The 21,876-nt window shown below is 40.5% G+C and overlaps 1 protein-coding gene and 1 long non-coding RNA gene across 5 annotated transcripts in view; one reads left to right on the top strand and one right to left on the bottom strand.

The window, feature by feature from the left end:
• The window catches only part of FRMD3 (FERM domain containing 3), a 380,805-nt gene that overhangs the window by 282,539 nt on the left and 76,390 nt on the right, over positions 1–21,876 (top strand). For all 4 annotated transcript variants that reach the window (XM_082401188.1, XM_082401187.1, XM_082401186.1 and 1 more), the window contains one exon: positions 8,999–9,122. In XM_082401188.1, the coding sequence (XP_082257314.1) occupies positions 8,999–9,122 (124 nt within the window). The remainder of the gene's footprint in view (positions 1–8,998; positions 9,123–21,876) is intronic.
• Positions 1–21,876, bottom strand: part of LOC309633029 — a 329,590-nt gene that overhangs the window by 65,530 nt on the left and 242,184 nt on the right. The gene's annotated exons all lie outside the window — the stretch shown is intronic.

Raw genomic sequence — 21,876 nt, forward strand, 5'->3', positions numbered from 1 at the left:
TTACCCTCATCGTCACATGTGGGAGAGAGAACCACGGGCTCCTTACCCAACTCCTCTATGGAAAACAAAATTTGAAGTTAGAAGTCCTTAATCATTTACAAACGGCCTTTTGCTTCAGGTGAAGTCAGAGTTAAAGACAAGCTTTAAGGAACAAGAAAGCTGGGCATGTGATGGGGGAGACGTTGACATTTACCTTGTCAGCAACCCTGTGCAGTTTCCATGGCATTTCTTCTCTAGTTTGCTGGCATTTGCCAGGCTACTTATTTGCTGTGTTTAGCAGTACAAGGCCATTGTACTTCACAAGTTTTCCTGGAAAGAGAAATGCCCGCCCAAAACAATACAAGCACAAACAACGCCACCCGTCAACTGTGCAAGGTGACATTGCATTGGACATGGCCTAGTTTAATATCAGTGGTCCGTTCCCTGCGGAAAAGCAGGCACTGGGTTATACCATCCCCTAAATTTTGGGGTCCATAGCCAGCTCACAGGGGCATGTGTATGTGTGTGTGTTTGCATGTATGTGTAGGTGTGTTATGTGTGTTTCTTTTGAAACTTAGATTGAGTTAATCACCAGTTCGTGGCTCACTTTTCATCACTGGTCCCATCTATTGATTGATTGATTTCCCTTTTTTCATTATTCTCCATTTCTGTTCCTAAAGGCAACAACTGGGTTCATGTGTATCTTTGACTTGGCATACATCCTTATAAAATGATTAGTATTGTCTTGTGTGTATATACTCTCAAGTTTCATAAAATAAATGGGGCTATAGAACTCATTTAATACTTCCTTTTTATGCTCAGAACACTGAGGAATCTATTCATATTTCTGGGTATACATCTATTTTGTTGCTTTTAGTTGCTACAGAGTATCCAGTAGGGTGCATTGCCCATGTGCTATTTACTGCTCCCATCAATAATGAACACCCTAGTTGCCCCATATCTTTTTTCGCACCTGGAGTTTTTTAGAATATACACCCAGAAATGGGATTGCTGGGTAATAATATTAGACTAAATACTCCTAGCTTGCTCTCTAGAAGAGCTACGTGCACCAAGAATCTTCGGACATGTACAAGTACTTCTATTTCTTCATGTCCCTGCCAACACATAGAATCATCCGACTTCCTAAACTTTTTGTTAATCTCATAGGTGTAAAGTGACATCTTCTAGTTTTGGTTTGCACAGCTCTCATTACTGGTGAGTTTGGGCAGCTCTCCATACATGAGGCCTTTGGGTTTCCCCTTCTATGAATTGGCTGTTGATATTCCTTGACCATTTTCCTATTGGAATTCCTGCTCATGTACTTATAGATTTGTAGGGGTTCTTTCTTTATTCTAGATATTAGCCTTTGTCAGACTTAGATTTTGCAAATATGTTATTTCAACTTATCTATTATTTTGACTATGATGTCCTTTAATGAACAGAAATATTTTTATTTTGATATGATCAAATTAATCAGTTTCCCCTCTATGGCTGATGGCATTTTGGGTCTTATTTTACTTAAAATAAGTCCTTCCTCCTGTGGTATACATTTTAAGTTGTTTTCAGAACTCTGTAATTTGAGCTCTATTAAGAAGCTTTAAAGAGCTTTGCTTTCCTCCCAGTTTTATCCTTTTACAGTCATTAGATGATTCAACAATGAAGCGACAGTAGATACAAATTACTGAGTTGGATGTGATTTTGCAGATGTGCTTAAGGCATATTGATTTCTATCTACTTCAAAGTCATGTTGGTGATCAAGTTCCTCAGTACCATTTTCCCACCATCTTTAATCTACTTTCCTGGGCCATTTCTGCCTGAGATACTTGCCCCTTCTGGCTCATTTCCCTTAGCAAGCTTGTGGAATCAGTACAAAGTATTCCCACTGCAAGAGCATCACCTTTGCTGCTTCAGGCTCTGCTCGATGCATATCCTAGGTCCATCTTCTCATAGACCCTCTGGGTGCTCAGAGATGTGCAGGCATTTCTTTTTACCCTTAGAGACCCTCTGGACGTACTCTATATTAGAACCCGGCAACAACCTTAATCTGGGATGCTCAGCCATACTTTGATACACACTCTTTAATTTGAAGAGCAATCCATTTATTTTAAAGTACAATCCAGGGCTTCCTTGGTGGCGCAGTGGTTGAGAATCTGCCTGCCAATGCAGGGGACACGGGTTCGAACCCGGGTCTGGGAGGATCCCACATGCCACGGAGCAACTAGGCCCATGAGCCACAATTACTGAGCCTGCGCGTCTGGAGCCTGTGCTCCGCAGCAAGAGAGGCCGCGATAGTGAGAGGCCTGCGCACTGCAATGAAGAGTGGGCCCCGCTTGCCACAACTAGAGAAAGCCCTCGCACAGAAACGAAGACCCAACACAGCCATAAAAAATAAATAAATAAAAATAAATAAATTTAAAGCACAATCCTCTTGGGTACCTTTATGTTGTGATTTTTCATTGATTGAGCCACACCTGCACAAATCTCAGAGCGAGCAGCTCCAGCCAGGGAATTCCTTGACTCAGAGAAAATTAACTGTGAGAGGAAACTTGAGGAACACCCAGTGGTTTCCAGCTAGAGGTGGTAACACCTCCTATTGTGGGGAGCATTTGGAAACATTGGGAGGCATTTTTGGTGGTCATAATATCTGGGTGTGCCACCAGCACTTAGTATCTGAAGGGTAGGGGTGCTAAATGTCTTACCATGCCTTGGAAGGTCTGAAACAATAAAGAATTGTTTATTTCCCCAAATGCCAATAGTGCCTCTTTGAGAAACAATGATTTTAAACTCCTTTATTGTATAGATGAAGAAAATGAGACCCAGAGAGTTCGGCAAGTGCCCAAGCACACACAGCTAAATCTGAACTAGAATATGACCTTCTAGACACTCAGGCTGTGGTCTTTCCATGGATACAGACACATTTCGTTGGGTGAGCTTGTTCCGTGATCTTCTTTGGGGTGGCGGGAGCCATTCTGTGTACACCCTGCTCTTTTTGTTTTGGGTTTTTTTTTGTTTTTTTTTTTGTTTTGTATTTTTGTTTTGTTTTTGTTTTTGTTTTTTTTAACATCTTTATTGGAGTATAATTGCTTTACAATGTTGTGTTAGTTTCCGCTGTATAACAAAGTGAATCTGCTATACGTATACATATATCCCCATATCCCCTCCCTCTTGCATCTCCCTCCCACCCTCCCTATCCCACCCCTCTAGGTAGTCACAAAGCACCAAGCTGATCTCCCTGTGCTATGCAGCTGCTTCCCACTAGCTATCTATTTTACATTTGGTAGTGTATATATGTCAGTGATACTCCCTCACTTCGTCCCAGCTTACCCTTCCCCATCCCTGTGTCCTCAAGTCCATTCTCTACATCTGCATCTTTATTCTTGTCCTGCCTCTAGATTCTTCAGAACCCTTTTTTTTTTTAGATTCCATATATGTGTGTTAGCATATGGTATTTGTTTTTCTCTTTCTGACTGACACTCTGTATGACAGACTCAAGGTCCATCCACCTCACTAAAAATAACTCAATTTTGTTTCTTTTTATAGCTCAATAATATTCCATTGTATATATGTGCCACATCTTCTTTATCCATTCATCTGTCGATGGACACTTAGGTTGCTTCCATGTCCTGGCTATTGTAAATAGTGCTGCAATAAACATTGTGGTCCATGACTCTTTTGAATTATGGTTTTCTCAGGGTATATGCCCAGTAGTGGGATTGCTGGGTTGTATGGTAGTTCTATTTTTAGTTTTTTGAGGAACCTCCACACTGTTCTCCATAGTGGCTGTATCAGTTTACATTCCCAACAACAGTGCAAGAGGGTTCCCTTTCTCCACACCCTCTCCAGCATTTACTGTTTGTAGATTTTTTGATGATCGCCATTCTGACCGGTGTTAGGTGATACCTCATTGTAGTTTTGATTTACATTTCACTAATGATTAGTGATATTGAGCATCTTTTCATGTGTTTGTTGACAATCTGTATATCTTCTTTGGAGAAATGTCTAATTAAGTATTTTGCCCATTTTTGGATTGGTTTGTTTGCTTTTTTGATATTGAGCTGCTTATATATTTTGGAGATTAATCCTTTGTCAGTTGCTTCGTTTGCAAATATTTTCTCCCATTCTGAGGGTTGTCTTTTCGTCTTGTTTATCATTTCCTTTGCTGTGCAAAAGCTTTTAAGTTTCATTAGGTCCCATTTGTTTAGTTTTGTTTTTATTTCCATTTCTGTAGGAGGTGGGTCAAGAAGGATCTTGTTGTAATTTATGTCAAAGAGTCTTCTGCCTATGTTTTCCTCTAAGAGGTTTTTTTTTTTTGAATTTTTGAATTTTATTTCATTTATTTTTTTATACAGCAGGTTCTTATTAGTCATCAATTTTATACACATCAGTGTATACCTCTAAGAGTTTTATAGTGTCTGGCCTTACATTTAGGTCTTTAATCCATTTTGAGCTTATTTTTGTGTATGGTATTAGGAAGTGTTCTAATTTCATTCTTTTACATGTAGCTGTCCAGTTTTCCCAGCACCACTTATTGAAGAGGCTGTCTTTTCTCCATTGTATATTCTTGTCTCCTTTGTCAAAGATAAGGTGACCACCTGTGCTTAGGTTTATCTCTGGGCTTTCTATCCTGTTGCATTGATCTATATTTCTGTTTTTGTGCCAGTACCATACTGTCTTGATTACTGTAACTTTGTAGTATAGTCTGTATTCAGGGAGTCTGATTCCTCCAGCTCCATTTTTTCCCCTCAAGATTGCTTTGGCTATTCGGGGTCTTTTGTGTCTCCATACAAATTGTGAAATTTTTTGTTCTAGTTCTGTGAAAAATGCCAGTGGTAGTTTGACAGGGATTGCATTGAATGTGTAGATTGCTTTGGGTAGTAGAGTCATTTTCACAATGTTGATTCTTCCAATCCAAGAACATGGTATATCTCTCCATCTGTTTGTATCATCTTTAATTTCTGTCATCAGTGTCTTATAGTTTTCTGCATACAGCTCTTTTGTCTCCTTAGGTAGGTTTATTCCTAGGTATTTTATTCTTTTTGTTGCAGTGGTGAATGGGACTGTCTCCTTAATTTCTCTTTCTGATCTTTCATTGTTAGTGTATAGGAATGCAAGAGATTTCTGTGCATTAATTTTGTATCCTGCTCCTTTACCAAATTAGCTCTAGTAGTTTTCTGGTAGCATCTTTAGGATTCTCTATGTATAGTATCATGTCATCTGCAAACAGTGACAGTTTTAATTCTTCTTTTCTGATTTGGATTCCTTTTATTTCTTTTCTTCTCTGATTGCTGTGACTAAAACTTCCAAAACTATGTTGAATAATAGTGGTGAGAGTGGGCAACCTTCTCTTGTTCCTGAGCTTAGTGGAAATGGTTTCAGTTTCACCATTGCGAACAATGTTGGCTGTGGGTTTATCACATATGGCCTTTATTATGTTGAGGTAAGTTCCCTCTGTGCCTACTTTCTGGAGAGTTTTTATCATAAATGGGTGTTGAATTCTGTCAAAAGCTTTTTCTGCATCTATTGAGATTATCATGTGGTTTTTATCCTTCAACTTGTTAATATGGTGTATCACATTGATCGATTTGCGTATATTGAAAATCCTTGCGTTCCTGGAATAAACCCCACTTGATCATGGTGTATGATCCTTTTAATTTGCTGTTGGATTCTGTTTGCTAGTATTTTGTTGAGGATTTTTGCATCTGTGTTCATCAGGGATATTGGCCTGTAGTTTTCTTTCTTTGTGACATCTTTGTCAGGTTTTGGTATCAGGGTGATGGTGGCCTCATAGAATGAGTTTGGGAGTGTTCCTCCCTCTGCTATATTTTGGAACAGTTTGAGAAGGATAGGTTTTAGCTCTTCTCTAAATGTTTGATAGAATATTCCTGTGAAGCTATCTGTTCCTGGGCTTTTGTCTGTTGGAAGATTTTTAATCACAGTTTCAATTTCAGTGCTTGTGATTGGTCTGTTTATATTTTCTATTTCTTCCTGGTTCAGTCTCAGAAGGTTGTGCTTTTCAAAGGATTTGTCCATTTCTTCCAGGTTGTCCATTTTATTGGCATATAGTTTCTTGTAGTAATCTCTCATGATCCTTTGTAGTTCTGCAGTGTCAGCTGTTACTTCTCCTTTTTCATTTCTAATTCTGTTGATTTGAGTCTTCTCCCTTTTTTTCTTGATGGGTCTGGCTGATGGTTTATCAATTTTGTTTATCTTCTCAAAGAACCAGCTCTTAGTTTTATTGATCTTTGCTATTGTTTCCTTCATTTCTTTTTCAATTATTTCTGATCTGATGTTTATGATTTCTTTCCTTCTGCTAACTTTGGGGGGGTTTTTTTGTTCTTCTTTCTCTAATTGCTTTAGGTTTGAGGTTAGGTTGTTTATTTGAGATGTTTCTTGAGGTAGGATTGTATTGCTATAAACTTCCCTCTTAGAACTGCTTTTGCTGCATCCCATAGGTTTTGGGCCGTTGTGTTTTCATTGTCATTTGTTTCTAGGTATTTTTTCATTTCCTCTTTGACTTCTTCAGTGATTTCTTGGTTATTTAGTAGTGTATTGTTTACCCTCCATGTGTTTGTATTTTTACAGTTTTTTTTCCTGTAATTGATATCTAGTCTCATAGCGTTGTGGTCGGAAAAGATACTTGATACGATTTCAATTTTCTTAAATTTACCAAGGCTTGATTTGTGACCCAAGATATGATCTATCCTGGAGAATGTTCCATGAGCACTTGAGAAGAAAGTGTATTCTGTTGTTTTTGGATGGAATGTCCTATAAATATCAACTAAGTCCATCTTGTTTAATGTATCATTTAAAGCTTGTGTTTCCTTATTTATTTTCATTTTGGATGATCTTTTCATTGCTGAAACCAGGGTGTTAAAGTCCCCTACTATGATTGTGTTACTGTCGATTTCCCCTTTTATGGCTGTTAGCATTTACCTTATGTATTGAGGTGCTCCTATGTTGAGAGCATAAATATTTACAATTGTTATATCTTCTTCTTGGATTGATCCCTTGATCATTATGTAGTGTCCTTCTTTGTCACGTGTAATAGTCTTTATTTTAAAGTCTGTTTTGTCTGATATGAGAATTGCTACTCCAGCTTTCTTTTGATTTCTGTTTGCATGGAATATCTTTTTCCATCCCCTCACTTTCAGTCTTTATGTGTCCCTAGGTCTGAAGTGGGTCTCTTGTAGACAGCATATGTATGGGTCTTGTTTTTGTATCCATTCAACCAGACACAGGTCTTTTGTTTGGAGCATTTAATCCATTTATATTTAAGGTAATTATCAATATGTATGTTCCTATTACCATTTTCTTAATTGTTTTTGGTTTGTTATTGTAGGTCTTTTCCTTCTCTTGTGTTTCCTGCCTAGAGAAGTTCCTTTAGCATTTGTTGTAAAGCTGTTTTGGTGGTGCTGAATTCTCTTAGCTTTTGCTTGTCTGTAAAGGTTTTAATTTCTCTGTTGAATCTGAATGAGATCCTTTCTGGGTAGCGTAATCTTGGTTGTAGGTTTTTCCCTTTCATCACTTTCTATATGTCCTACCACTCCCTTCTGGCTTGCAGAGTTTTTGCTGAAAGATCAGTTGTTAACCTTATGGAGATTCCGTTGTATGTTATTTGTTGTTTTTCCCTTTTAGTATTTTTATATTAAAAATATTATATAATTTATATTATATAAATTATATAATATTTAATAATATATAAATATTATAAAAGTGCTTTTAATATTTTTTCTTTGTATTTAATTTTTGCTAGTTTGATTAATATGTGTCTTGGCATGTTTCTCCTTGGATTTATCCTGTATGGGACTCTCTGTGCTTCCTGGACTTGATTGACTATTTCCTTTCCCATATTAGGGAAGTTTTCAACTATAATCTCTTCAAGTACTTTCTCAGTCGCTTTGTTTTTCTCTTCTTCTTCTGGGACCCCTATAATTCAAATGTTGGTGCGTTTAATATTGTCCCAGAGGTCTCTGAGACTATCCTCAATTCTTTTCATTCTTTTCTGTTTATTCTGCTCTGTGGTAGTTATTTCCACTATTTTATTTTCCAGATCACTTATCCATTCTTCTGCCTCAGTTATTCTGCTGTTGATTCCTTCTAGACAATTTTTAATTTCATCTATTGTGTTGTTCATCATTGTTTGCTCTTTAGTTCTTCTAGATCCTTGTTAAACATCTCTTGTATTTTGTCTATTCTATTTCCAAGATTTTGGATCATCTTTACTATCATTACTCTGAATACTATCCTTACTCTTTTTCAGGTAGACTGCCTATTTCCTCTTCATTTGTTTGGTCTGGTGGGTTTTTACTTTGCTCCTTCATCTGATGTGTATTTCTCTGTCTTCTCTTGCTTAACTTACTGTGCTTGAGGTCTCCTTTTCACAGGTGAAGGTTTGTAGTTCCCGTTGTTTTTGGTGTGTGCCCCCAGTGGGTAAGTTTGGTTCAGTGGGTTGTGTAGGCTTCCTGGTGGAGGGGACTAGTGCTTCTGTTCTGGAGGATGTGGCTGGATCTTGTCTTTCTGGTGGGCAGAACTATGTCCGGTGGTGTGTTTTGGGGTGTCTGTGAACTTAGTATGATTTTAGGCAGCCTCTCTGCTAATGGGTGGGGTTGTGTTCCTATCTTGCTAGTTGTTTGGCATGGGGTGTCCAGCACTGGAGCTTGCTGGTCGTGAGTGGAGCTGGGACTTAGCCTTGAGATGGAGGTCTCTGGGAAGAGCTCTTGCCGATTGATGTTACATGGGGCTGGGAGGTCTCTGGTGGACCAATGTCCTGAACTCGGCTCTCCCACCTCAGAGGCTCAGGCCTGACACCAGGCCAGAGCACGAAGACCCTGTTAGCCACACAGCCAAAGCAACCCAAACGTTTATCTTTCTGGCTTGACAGAAGTTGCCGTATTGCTGCTAGTGTTGGAAGGTCTCCTGAAGAGGGGGGGGAGGGAGCACTGTGGCTCAGTGCGGGGACAAGGACACTGCTCTTGTTGTTTTTAACCTTTCTTTTTCTCTTTATTTTTTCTGGTTGCAGCTGAGCTCGGTGACTATGATCCTGACGAGCATCCTGAGAATTACATCAGTGAGTTTGAGATTTTCCCCAAGCAGTCACAGAAGCTGGAAAGAAAAATAGTGGAAATTCATAAAAATGAACTCAGGTAATAGGGGTAGACATTTGTAGAAATGATAGAGGTGAGAAAGTGTTCTTATTGCAGGGAATGTGGAAATCGTGTTGTGAAGAATATTTGTAATGTATGGGTAGACTCTTTCAGGTGGCAGGTCAGTATTTCTGGGTGCTATCAAGGTCCTCCATCAATGACAATCTCAATAATGTGGGGTCCCCTGTGTGGCTGTTTATGAACCATCAGCAGTTATTAGAGCCATATACTTTCTTCTGGGTTTTAACAACCCTGAGTTTCTGAACATGAAATCTAGGATAAATAAGTAATCCTTTCTATTTTGAATTTTGCATTGCCTCTTCCCCTACTGTGGCCATTGCTGAAAGCTTTGACTCCAAGTAGAGTAGAATCCATTGACAAGGTTTCCTTTCCTGATCTGCTTTCAAGATGACAGATTCAGCATCTGCTTCTCTTTTCCTTGTCTGTGATGCTCCAGGACGATTGATAACTACAGAGGAGTAGGAGTAGTGAAATCACATACAGTATTTATTCACTGTGGACCAGACACTGTTCTCAGTACTTGTGCATATTGACTCATTTAATCTTCGCAACAAGTTAGGAGATAGGTGCCATGATTGTTTCCATTTTACAGATGAGGGAACTGAGGCACAGGGTGATTAAGCATTTTACCCAGGATCACACAGCTAGCAAGTGACAGAGGCTGGATTTGAATCCAGGCAGCCTGGCTCCAGAGTCTGTGCTCTGGAGCATTGTGATGCTTCTGTTCTGCATAGGCTACGAGGAAGGAAATGAAGCATGAATAGGAATCATCACCAATTTGGAATCCAGGTAACTCAGGTATTCTAATCTGTAACTAGAATATAGATCCCTGCAAGTCACAGAAAATTCATTTTGATAATCATAGCAAGCCTGGGCTCTGCTATGACAAGTATGGATGAAGAACTGTGTGTGTTGAGATGCTCCCATCTTCTGCGCTTCTGGTAATCATAAAAAAAAACACACACACAAAAAACCATAGTATCACTGGATTATGAATCCTGGAACAAATAACTGTCCCCTTGAGAGGGAGTGCTGAGATCCCTGCTTTGTGCAGGCACTCCCCCTGCTGGTAATTCTGAGAAGAGTGTACATGTGGGCATTAAAGGTGGCAGCATAGTTCAGCTTTAAAAAGATGACCTTTGTCCTTAAGAGGTAAAGATGATTAGATATCAAAAATTGTACAGATTTCAGAAAGCAACATACCATCTCTATGGATAATTTTAAGGCATTGTCTCCCAATGAAAGCTTTGTTGAAAATATGACAGTCTGCCTACTCTTTCTACAATTTGGGAACAAGCATGCTAGAGGTAAAAGTAAAGTTCCAGTGCTTCAGTTGAGGGCTTGTGGACCAGCAGTGTCTGAGCAGCACAGGGTGAGATCCTCAGGATGAAGCAGTCACATCCACTATGCAGACTGGTAGGGGAAGGGGATTGAACGGTCTGCTGTGACCAGAATTTGCAGGGTCTCAAATGCTCAGAACATATGATAATAAACATTTTTTTAATATATAAATTTATTTATTCATTTATTTAATTTTTGGCTGCATTGGGTCTTTGTTGCTGTGCGCATGCTTTCTCTAGTTGTGGAGAGTGGGGGCTACTCTTTGTTGCGGGTTACGGGCTTCTCATTGCGGTGGCTTCTTTTGTTGCAGAGCACAGGCTCTAGGTGCGCAGGCTTCAGTAGTTGTGGCACACGGGCTTCAGTAGTTGCAGCTCGTGGGCTCTAGAGCACAGGCTCAGTAGTTGTGGCGCACGGGCTTAGTTGCTCCACGGCATGTGGGATCTTCCCGGACCAGGGCTTGAACCCGTGTCCCCTGCATTGGCAGGTGGATTCTCAACCACTGTGCCACCAGAGAAGCCCAATAATAAACGTTTATTGAGCTCTTACTGGATGCCAAACACTGTGCTAAGAGCCTTACATGCATCGCCTCACTCAGTCCTCCCAAACTCTACGAGGTTGGTGCTATTGTTGTTCCCTGTCTGAGGTGAAGAAAGCACAGCCTGGAGTGGCTGAAGGACTTGCACTGTTAGTAGCAGAGTCAGGACTTGAACCTTGCTCTTACCTGACACTCATACCCATGCTCTTATCCCCTGTGCTGAGCAGCCGTAAGGCAACCTGGTAGTCACATTGATGTTCCACAGTGATCATGATGGCGATGGCCCAGAGGGTGGAGACTGTGGCAGGAGGATCAGTTAGAGCTGTCATCCAGGCAAGACATGCTGGGGACCTGAACAAGAATTGGAGTAGAGAAAACTGAAAGAAGAGGATTTCGAGAGATGTTGCAGGAAGACTTGGTGGCCCACTGGATTTCATGAGCAAATGAGTGGATCCAAGAAGATTCCAGATTGTTTTTTATAATAAGAAAGCTGTAGATTGGACCTTGTGCCAGCATCCGAATTTGTTGACAACCCTGAAAGTAGTCTTCATGCATCTAGAGAATAGACAGAGTCAACAGTCAGCTATGGTTTGTAGACCTTGGAAGTAAACTCCATGGCTTGGCCAAAGCTGCCTTCCTGTGGCCCAACACATTTGTAACACACAGAAAGCCCTTGTGAAGAAGTCAAAGTTGTATGTCTGGAGGATGAAACAGCCAGATAGCCTGTGATATTGAAAAGAGACATTCAGAGGGTATTTTCCTATGTGTTTTTGCTCCTTTTTCTCCTTAAGTAGTCATGTGTTTCCTTCTGCATCAATGCAGCAGAGAGAGAGTTCAGGTTTGGATGGAAAGATAAGAAGAGCAGGCAAGCTGACAATGCAGAAGAGAAGGGACTTTCTATCAATAGAATAGGTTGGAAACCTGCTACAGAGACTGAGGTTGCCCTGGGGGATCAGCGAGCCCTTTGCACACAGGTCATGAAAGTATCAATCTTCTTGTGTGGGAATTGGACCTCTGGTTGGATTGCTCTGCAAACCTGACAGTTCCAGGAAGGAGTCATAGATGGAAGAGACCCATATGAGGCTGCACCAAGGTGTTAACCATCTTACTCTCCAAGGTTATCACAGCACTCATGACCCTCCCACACAGCAAGGGGATAATGCGTGATCAATGATCTGTTGTTATGGAAACTTCCTGAATGGTTTCCAGTTGGCCTTTGTTGGGGTTTGAGCCTGCTCCCCCCGCCCCCCCCAAATAATCTCTTGCTCCCTACCCGGTTTCTGACCCAGTCAAGAAAGAAAACAAGAGATGCCAATAGAGACACTCAGACATTAGCAGAAATGACCATGATTTGCCTGATAAGCAGGATTAGCTCTGTGGGTTCACAATCTTCTCCAGCCTTTTTACTTGATTAGAATCCTTCTTCTCCTGTGCTCTCTGTGGAAGGTACTAAAGCTGTGATTCTTGGGAGAAAATGAATCAGGGCGGAAGAACTTTCCTCCTTAGGAGGCTACACAGTGCTTGAAGGTGGACCCAAGATGGATTGATAGACAGGCATTAATAAGGGAGTTATTTAGGGGGGAGAGAGAGAGAGAGAGAGGGAGAGAGACTCTGGAATTTTGAGGTGCTTGAAAATATAAGGCCAAGGTTTTAGTAAGAGTTTGCATGGACTAAGTGCTTAGATTCCTTTAAATGTTGAAAAGATTTGCGAGTGAAGATTGAAGTTCGTGGCTAGGTGAGGTTTGCTTCTTCAGATGTGCCACATCATTGACTGAGGCGGGGGAGAAGACATAGTTTTGCAAATATAATATCATAGTTATTGATCATCTCTGTACCAGTCAAGGTAACTAGATTTTCCTGAGGAAACAACTCCAAAAGCTCAGTGGGTTAGAACAAGAAAGGTTTGTTTGTTTGTTCATTTATTTATTTACTTCTTGCTCTGCTGTATACCCACCAGAGGTCAGCTGGGGGCTGTACTAGTCATTCTCACTCGGGTCAGTCACAAACTTGAGTTTGCCAGGAAAAAGAGAGCTGTGAAAGGTCCTGCTTCAGCTTGGAAGTGATACATATCACTTCTGCTTTACCACTGTGGCCAGAACTAGCCACGTGGTCCCACCCAACAGCAAGGAAGTGCAGTTCTATCAGGTGTCCAGAAGGTGCAGACTGGAAACAGCTGGCAAACAGCTCTTAATGGCCTTCACAATCTCATTGACTAATAGAGTTTTTGTTTTAATAGACTTTATTTCTTAGAAGAGTTTTAGGTTCACACCAGAATTGAGTGGAAGGTATACAGATTTCCCCTAAATTCTCTGCCCCAACACATGTACAACCTTCCCCATATCATCATCCATCCCCCACCAGAGTGGAACATTTATTATAATTGATGAACCTACATTGATACCTTAGGGTTCCCTCTTGATGTTGTATATTCTATGGGTTTAGACAATAGTATAATGACGTATATCCACCATTATAGTATCATACAGAATACTTTCACTGCCCTAAACACCTTCTGTGCTCTGCCTTATTCATCCCTCCCTCCTCCCTAACCCCTGGCAACTGCTGATCTGTTAACTGTCTCCATAGTTTTGCCTTTTCCAGAATGTCATATAGTTGGGACCATACAGTATGTAGCCTTTTCAAATTAGCTTTTTTCACTAAGCAATATGCATTTAAGATTCCTGCTCGTCTTTTATTGATAGCTCATTTCTTCATATTGCTGAATAATATATTCCGTTGTATGTACCACAGTTTATTTATCCAGTCACCTACCGAAGGGCATACGGTTGCTTTCAAGTCTTGGCAATTACGAATAAAATTGGTATAATCATCCATGGGCAGGCTTTTGTGTGGACATAAATTTTCATCTCCCTTGGGTAAATATCAAGGAGCATCATTGCTGGATTGTATGGTAAGAGTATATTCAATTTTGTAAGAAACTGCCAAACTGTCTTCCAAATTGGCTGTACCATTTTGCATTCCCACCAGCAATGAATGAGAGTTCCTGTTGTTCCACATCTTTACCAGCATTTGGTGTTTTCAGTGTTCTGGATTCTGGCCATTCCAATAGGTATATAGCTAATAGAATTTTATTTAGAAAGATTTTATAAAGGCATCTTTGGGTCTCTTAATAACCTGTGAACTGGAGAATGTAGATATGTATCAATATGATTCACATTTTTGAATATATGTTTATGCTAAAACTCACTGAGGCTGAATAATTCTTCTAGATCAGGTGTAGTTAATAAATTTGGCTTTCTGGGCTGTATGGTCTCTATTGCAGCCACTCAGCTCTGCTTTTGTAGAGTGACATAGACAATACATAAATGAGTGGGCTGTGATTCACTAAAACTTTATTGACAAAACAGATGGTGGACTGGATTTGATCCATGGGTTCTAGTTTGCTGACCTTTGTTTTAAAGGTCTAGTAGAGCAGGTCTAGAATCAATTTCTGCTTCACTATCCTGACTCTACAGATAATTTTGAGACAAAAGATCCATATTTGTTTTTAAAACTATGTATAAGAAATAATCTCTTAATTTATAGATTTTATTTGAGTTTGGTATGCAGAGGTGAGATCCTAGCAATGGGACTGCTTAGAAATAGGTTATTCCTCCTTCTAGAGCCTTCTGGTGGCTGGAGGAAGCCATTGCAACCATCCCTGGGGATGTGACAGTTGTTATTTTTGACTCTTTTGGTTTCTGTTTTCCACAGCTTTAATCATGACCATCTGGGTTAAGAGGGAATACCCATACCATTAGTCCTGGGGGGTCCTCAGAGGGGGTTGAAGATCAAGAATGAGATTGATTTCACTATCAGGAACCGTGATAGTTTCTCTGGAGGTTTTCCTGGAGTTTCTACTCAGATAGTTCATCAGGTTTCTCATTAGAAGCAAAGACCTTTGGATTAGCTTCAGTAACAGGTCATCGGCTTTTAAATATTCAGAAAGCTCAATTGGCGGTGAAGCGGTTTGATGAAGTATATTCCTTGCCCTTAAAGAGCAGAAAAATTATCGGATTAGCCACCCCCATAATGATCTAATGCAGTGAGGTTTGTGCTGGAAGTAATAATGACACTGAGTGTATTTTAAACAGAGTCAGTATCTCTTTTTATTTCTCAAGGCTCACAATCTCTGTAAATCATGTGCCATGGCTTCCTGGCAAGGATTTATAGTTTCAAAAATGTCTAGCTTTCTAGAACTTCCCTGGTGGTGCAGAGGTTAAGAATCCGCCTGCCAGTGCAGGGGACACAGGTTCGACCCTGGTCTGGAAGATCCCACATGCCGCAGAGCAACTGAGCCCGTGTGCCACAACTACTGAGCCTGCACTCTAGAGCCCGCGAGCCACAACTACTGAGCCTGCGAGCTACAATTACTAAGCCTGCACACCTAGAGCCCATGCTCCACAACAAGAGAAGCCACCGCAGTGAGAGGCCTGCGTACCGCAACAAACAGTAGCCCCTGCTCACCGCAACTAGAGAAAGCCTGCGTGCAGCAGTGAAGACCCAACACCGCCAAAAATAAATAAATAAAAATAAATTAATTAATTAAAAAAAATAACAGCCCTTGGACTACACTCTCACCCAGATGTATGTTCTTTGGCCAAATAATAGTTTTGGAAAATGGAATCAGCTTCCATAAAGTTCTAGCTTTACTTGCAACTGGGGGATTTGGTAACATGCCTGTCACCTACATGACAGCAGCAGCACTCTTTAAAAGAATCATTTGTTCTCTGAGTCACCACCATCCCTGCTCAGTCAATTCACCCCCGTCCTCCATTGGATTGTTTGAAACCACCTTCTTTTAACAATAAGGAAACAGAGGCCTGAGAAATTAACTTACTCAAGGCTACACAGTTGTGAAGCAATAGAACTTGACCTGAAACCTAAGTGTTCCTGTAAAGCACTCTGATGTCTTTCTAAGTGGCTGTTCTTCTATGTGTCTTGCCCCTGTCCCAGAGCATCACCATATGTCTCCCCCATATCATGGCAGTCACCCAAATTTGTAGTGTTCTATCTAATGCTCTGCACAGATGCAATCCCTAATGTTCCCCAAGGAGCTTAGGAGAGATAATGTCCCTAAGTAAAGAGTTAGAAGTGACAGACTAGGGACTCTCACTTCCAGTGAGGATGTGGAAAGCACGAGAGAGGGATCTCCCCCTAACACCAAGACAGCACCAACAAGCTAGATAAACTACAAAGTCATATTTTTAAAACCCATCTGAGAGCTAAGGATGCAAAGAAACCTAAAGGTACTAAAATCCAGAATGCCCTTCCTGGGACAGCAGAGACGTGCTGTTGCTTTTACCTCTGGTGGTGGTGGGAGGAGGAGGAATATGCCAGAGGTGGGGGGCAAGGGGAACGAGCCAAACCTTTAACAAGGCTTTAGTGACCACGAGTGGGCTGACCTGACTGATTGGGGCCCCAAAGACTCCAGCTACAGAGTGAGTTGCACTTTCCCACCACCATTGGACCCCAGGCCTTCACTGAGTGAAGAGGGGCAGTATGCCAACGTCAGACAGGGCAGGAGAGCTGAGTGAAACCCCTCAGAGGCACTGCAGACCTTCAGCCAGGGCAGGACATCCCTTGCCAAGGGTGGGGGACATGACCACAGGAAGGAAAACAGTCATCTGAGGTGCAGAGAGCCGTGGGTGCGACTGGAGAGCAGAGGAGATTTCCTGCAGCTCAGAAAGTTGGCAGCCAAGCCATAAAGCATAGAGAACTCTCCAGAGTCTCGTGGATACTAAGATCCTAAGCCCTGCTGAAAGGCAAGTTCTGAGTGCACTTGCAAGCTTTGGAGCCAGTGGTAAACAAACTCTAAAGTTGCAACCAAGTTGCAGCAAAACCTAACCTAACTCAAGTTGAGAATTCTACTTTGCGGTAGCAGACCATTCTATTGGTCTTTTACCCAAGAGTTTAATTCTGGAGCTCACAGACCCAAATGGTTCAGGTGGAGCCAAATCCACCCCTTTCCCTGTCCAGCTGTGCTCCAAGCAGCCCAAGTCATTGCTGTCAAGACCCACACCTCACTCCACAATTAACGTCCACTAATAATTTGCATTCATTCTTGGGATGCTGTACGTCTTTGTACACTATGTAATGGTATGCTGAAGGAGGATCAATAAGAGAGAGAGTGTTTCTCTTGGCAAAAAAAGTTTTCAAGACAGGCAGAAGGGAGATACATAGCTAAGTACATAATTACTTGACCCCACCTAGTTTATTAGAAAAGTATATCTTTAGAGAATTGTTAGTTCTTGAAAAAGAATTCAACTGAACACTGGTCTTTGTCTCTAAATGACTCATTAGAGACACTATTAATCTTAGCAGAACAATTCCTGGTGCCAGATTTAAAGGATAGAAAATCATTATTTTCCATTACCAAACAAAGTTTTGGCCAGAAACAAATGTCCAGTGGGAGATTTGAAAGGAAAACAAATTTCTATTTAATTGATCTTAATGTCTTCCTGAAAACCTGACTATTAAATGGTTTCCTCCTCAGTGAGTCAGGGGGACTCGGGAGTTTCTTAGTGCTATCAGGGTCTCTACCTTTTCTCCATTGGTTTTGAACCCTTTTCCTTCTTTGAACATTTGTAGCTTTTCTCTGTGTATGAATTTTTAGATTAAGTCTTTGAAATGCTTAGGCATTGGAGATCTGAGTCAAACCCAACGCAAATGATACCAGTTCGAGGACTTTTATTTTGAAGAGAGGCCTTTGCTGTACTGTAAATATCTTGGCATGCTTCCTGACACTTCCAATCAAGTCATATTTCTGATTTCAGTCACATGCAGGGCTAGGAAGGGAACAAATGCTATTCTGAGGGCGAGGAGAGAGCATGCTCTGTGCCAGACACTAGTCTAATGGCTTTACATCTGTTAACTGCTTATTCTTTACACCAAATCTTGGAGATAGGTACTATTTTTAATCACCATTGTATGGAATCAAACAGACAGCTTCAGTTGTTTCCTAGTCCTGTGTTCAGTTCCTAGATCAGGGTTCAGCAAACTTTTCCTATCCTAGGCCATTTAGTAAATATCTTAGGCTTTGCACAACATATGGACTCTGTCACAACCTCTCATTTTTGCCATCGTAGCATGACAATGTCCACAGATGGTACCCAAACAAATGGCTGTGTCTTCGTTCCAATAAAACTTTATTTATGGAGACTGAAATTTGAATGTCATGTGATTTTCACAGGGCATGAAATATTATTCTTTGATTGTTGCAAGCCATTTAAAAATGGAAAAAACATTTCTAGCTCCAGGGCTGTACAAAACCAAGGGGTGATCCGGATTTAGCCCGCAGACTCTAGTCTGGGGATCTCTGACCTAGATTGAAAGAAGATATCACTGCTCTCTAATCAGATCTAAATATCTGTCATCTGGGATGGAGTGCCTCAACACTGATAACATGAAATGTTTAGAATTTGAAAAATGCTTTCTAGAAGAACCAATAGAAACCATGTCATTTGGAAATGCTCAGCCTGGCATCCAGGAGAGCAGGCACACGGCCCTGGACCATATCATGTTGGTCGTGATGGTAGCGCAGGTCCCGAGAAGCCCTTTGGAATCAGGCTGCCTTGGGTTTGCATTCACTCCTCCACTTAATACTTGAGTAACCTTGAGCAAGTTACTTTTCCTCTTTGAGTGTCAAAATCCTCATCTATAAAATGAGCATAAGAATTCCTCGTTGATGAATATTAAGTGAAAAATATATATATACTGCTTCACAATATAAACAGTTATATATTGCTCAGAACAGGAGAGTTTGGTAAAAGGTTGCTCTGCATGGATATCTCTTATATTCCTGACTATTCTGTTTAGTTCAATGGTGCTTTTAGATCGCATAGTACTTCACCCAATAATTCTTTTACTAAAAAGGCAGGAATTGTTTCTCTTTTAATCATTGTAAATGTATAATATATAAAAGAGTATATTCAATATATGTATAATTTAAAGAGTAGTTGAAAAACCACCCAGGACCCCCTAACTCTGCTTATGAATTAGAACATCACCAGATGATCTCAAGTCTCCTAACCTGACCCTTCCAGACTACCTCCCTCCCTTCTCTATGCTATTCTGAATTTTAGGTTATTCATTCTCTTATTTTGCTTTCATAAATGTACTCCATACATCAACAAGTAATGTATGCTTAGTTTTTTCCTACTTTTGACTTTCATACAAATGGAATCATACTCTATTTGTGTATCTCACTTTCCCCCTGCCAACATGATGTATTTGAGGTTGTTCACATTGATCCATACAGCCATAGGTCTTCGTTTTTGCTTCTGTGTAATTAATTTTCTATCATATGAACACGTCACATTTTATGTATCCATTTTCCTGTTGACATTGGGGTTGTTTCTAGGTTTTTGCTATTACAAAGTTATTATGGCTTCTTGAATACTTCTCATAGGGTTGTATGTAAAAGAGTCCCTAAGTGTAGGTACAACCCTAGGTGTAGAAACCAGGTACAAGCTTGTGCCATAGAGTTTGCACAACTTCAGCTTTTCTAGGAGATTGTGGCTTGTTTGCTGAAGGGGTTGCTCCATTCACACCAATAATTTATGAGGGTTCCCAGTGCTTCACAACCTTTTTTCTTTCTTTTCCTTTTTTCTTAAACTCTTAAAAATGGAAGCATAACACAAATTCAGAAAAGCCAACAAAACATAGATGTCAAGCTCAATGAATTATTACAAAGCGAGTATGTATGTAACCACCACCCAGGTCAAAGTGAGAATTTGTGACATCTCAGAAGCCCCTGTTATACCCCTTCCCAATATTTATCTTCTCCCTTCCCCCCACCAAAGGTAATCACATGTCTGACTTTAAATAGTTTTGTTTTGCTCATTTAAAAAAGCCATATAAATGGAATTCATTCAATGTGTATTCATTTATATCTGGCCTGTTTTGTTCAGTTTTATTTTTGTAATAGTCACCCATCTTGTTGTGTGTGGCTGGAATTCATTTATTTTCACAGCTGTATAGTGTTCTGTTGTATATCCATTCTACTGTTAGTAGACATTTGTTTCCTATTTTTTGCTATTACAAATGACACTACTGTGAAAATTCTATATATTTCTTGATGCAGCAGGCACTCATCCCTGTTGTATGTATGACTATGAATGGAATTGCTGTGTTATAGGGTAAACGTGTTTAACTTCAGTAGATAACGTCAGTTTTCCAGATAGTTCTACTAAATTAGTCTTCCACCAACAGTATATGAGAGTTGCTTTTGCTGCACATGCTCATGAGTGCTTGGTATTTTTTTTTAATTTTGGCTGTCAGATGGATGTGTAAGTGACTTCTTAGAGTTTTTCATTTTCCTGATCTTAGAGAGGTTAAGCACATTGTCATGTGGTTGTTGGCTATTTGGATATCTTATTTTGTGAAGTGTCTATTCAAGTCTTTTGCCACGTTTCCTTCTGAGTTATCTTTAAAAATTATTTTATTGTTGTTTATTGATTTATTGGAGATTTTTTAAAAAATATTCTACATAGGAGTCCTTTTTTGATTGTACATGTTGCCAAAATCTTTTCCCAGACAGGGACTTACCTTTTCACGCCTGGATGATAGCTCCTGATGAACAGAGGTCTTTGAGTTTAATGGTGTGTCCTCTGGAGCTGTGTAGCACTGCACCCTGCTGCCATCTGGGGTTGAGTGTTTGCAATTAGATGCTCATCAGATTTACAAAGGACAGGGAAGTGGTCAGAAAGAGACCACCTAGGCAAGCAAAAAGTCCTCACTTTCCACTATGAACTTCCAAACTATAGCCTTTCAAAATTAACTTGTTCCCAGACTGAATGGAAAAGAAGGGTGTGCTGGAAAACCAAAGTCGAATTTCAAGAATAAACAGTCTGTAGCTGTTTTGACAAAGAGGTTGACGGTTTGCCACAAAGGGGAACGCCAGCTCTCTAGAGGCAGAGTGAGGGCCTTTCACGTGAAGCGGCAGGATTATCCTGGAGCAGAGCTGGTGGCCTGTGGCGTGGGAGGTGCTGGGCTGCTTTAGCTCTAGTCCTGCTTCTCTTTGGCCTCAATCTGGGTCATTAGGCTGAAGTTTTGCCTGAGGACCACCAGAGTGGGGTACTGCTTAGCAACAGGCTGGGCAGCTCAGCTTTGTGCTTTGTCCCCAGCCAGCGGGGTGAGGGAGTGCATGAACGAGTGAGTGAGAGAGAAAAGAGAGAGTGTGTATGTGGAGGCAGGAAGCCCCCAATATTCAGATTCAATAATTATCTTTATTTTCTGGTGAAAGGTAAGCTTTTACTTCAGGAACTTATGAGAGAGCTATGAAGGGAGAAATACCTGTATGTATTGCAAAAACTTGCAGAAAGTCCCCTTTTCCCTTCCCCATCAAAATACTTGGTGATTTTCTCGAATCTCTTGTTCCTTTATCAAAAAGAGAAACAATTATAATGACTACGGCTTCAAAAAAAAAAAAGAATCAAAGAAATGGTCAAAGAAAGATAGGATTTGTTAGATTGAAAGGGTCATAAAGTGCTGATCAGGGTGAATAAATAAGGAGGCTCCCTTTATGTATGTCCCAGTGAAACTTCAGAACATCAAAACTAAAGAGGAAATTCGGAAAGGCTTTAGAAAGACTTTACTTTCCTAAAGAAGGTGTTTGAGTTAATACCTCAGGAATATATTGTGTAAAGGATGGATTTAAAAATTACCTCTTCTTTTAAAAGAAAAAGGTAGCATATGTGGCTCCCTTCCCTTCCCTCTCCAAGTCCCTGTGGATAATAGAAAATGTATTAGAAAGCAGATGCAAGAAAAATACCATCTTTGGATCAGAAGTCCTGCGGTATCTCTGGAAGATAGGAAATAGCTGGAAGGAATCCAGGTCAAAGACATATAGAATAG

This window comes from Balaenoptera borealis, assembly GCF_965194805.1.
Source record: "Balaenoptera borealis genome assembly, chromosome: 8".
NCBI lineage: Eukaryota > Metazoa > Chordata > Mammalia > Artiodactyla > Balaenopteridae > Balaenoptera > Balaenoptera borealis.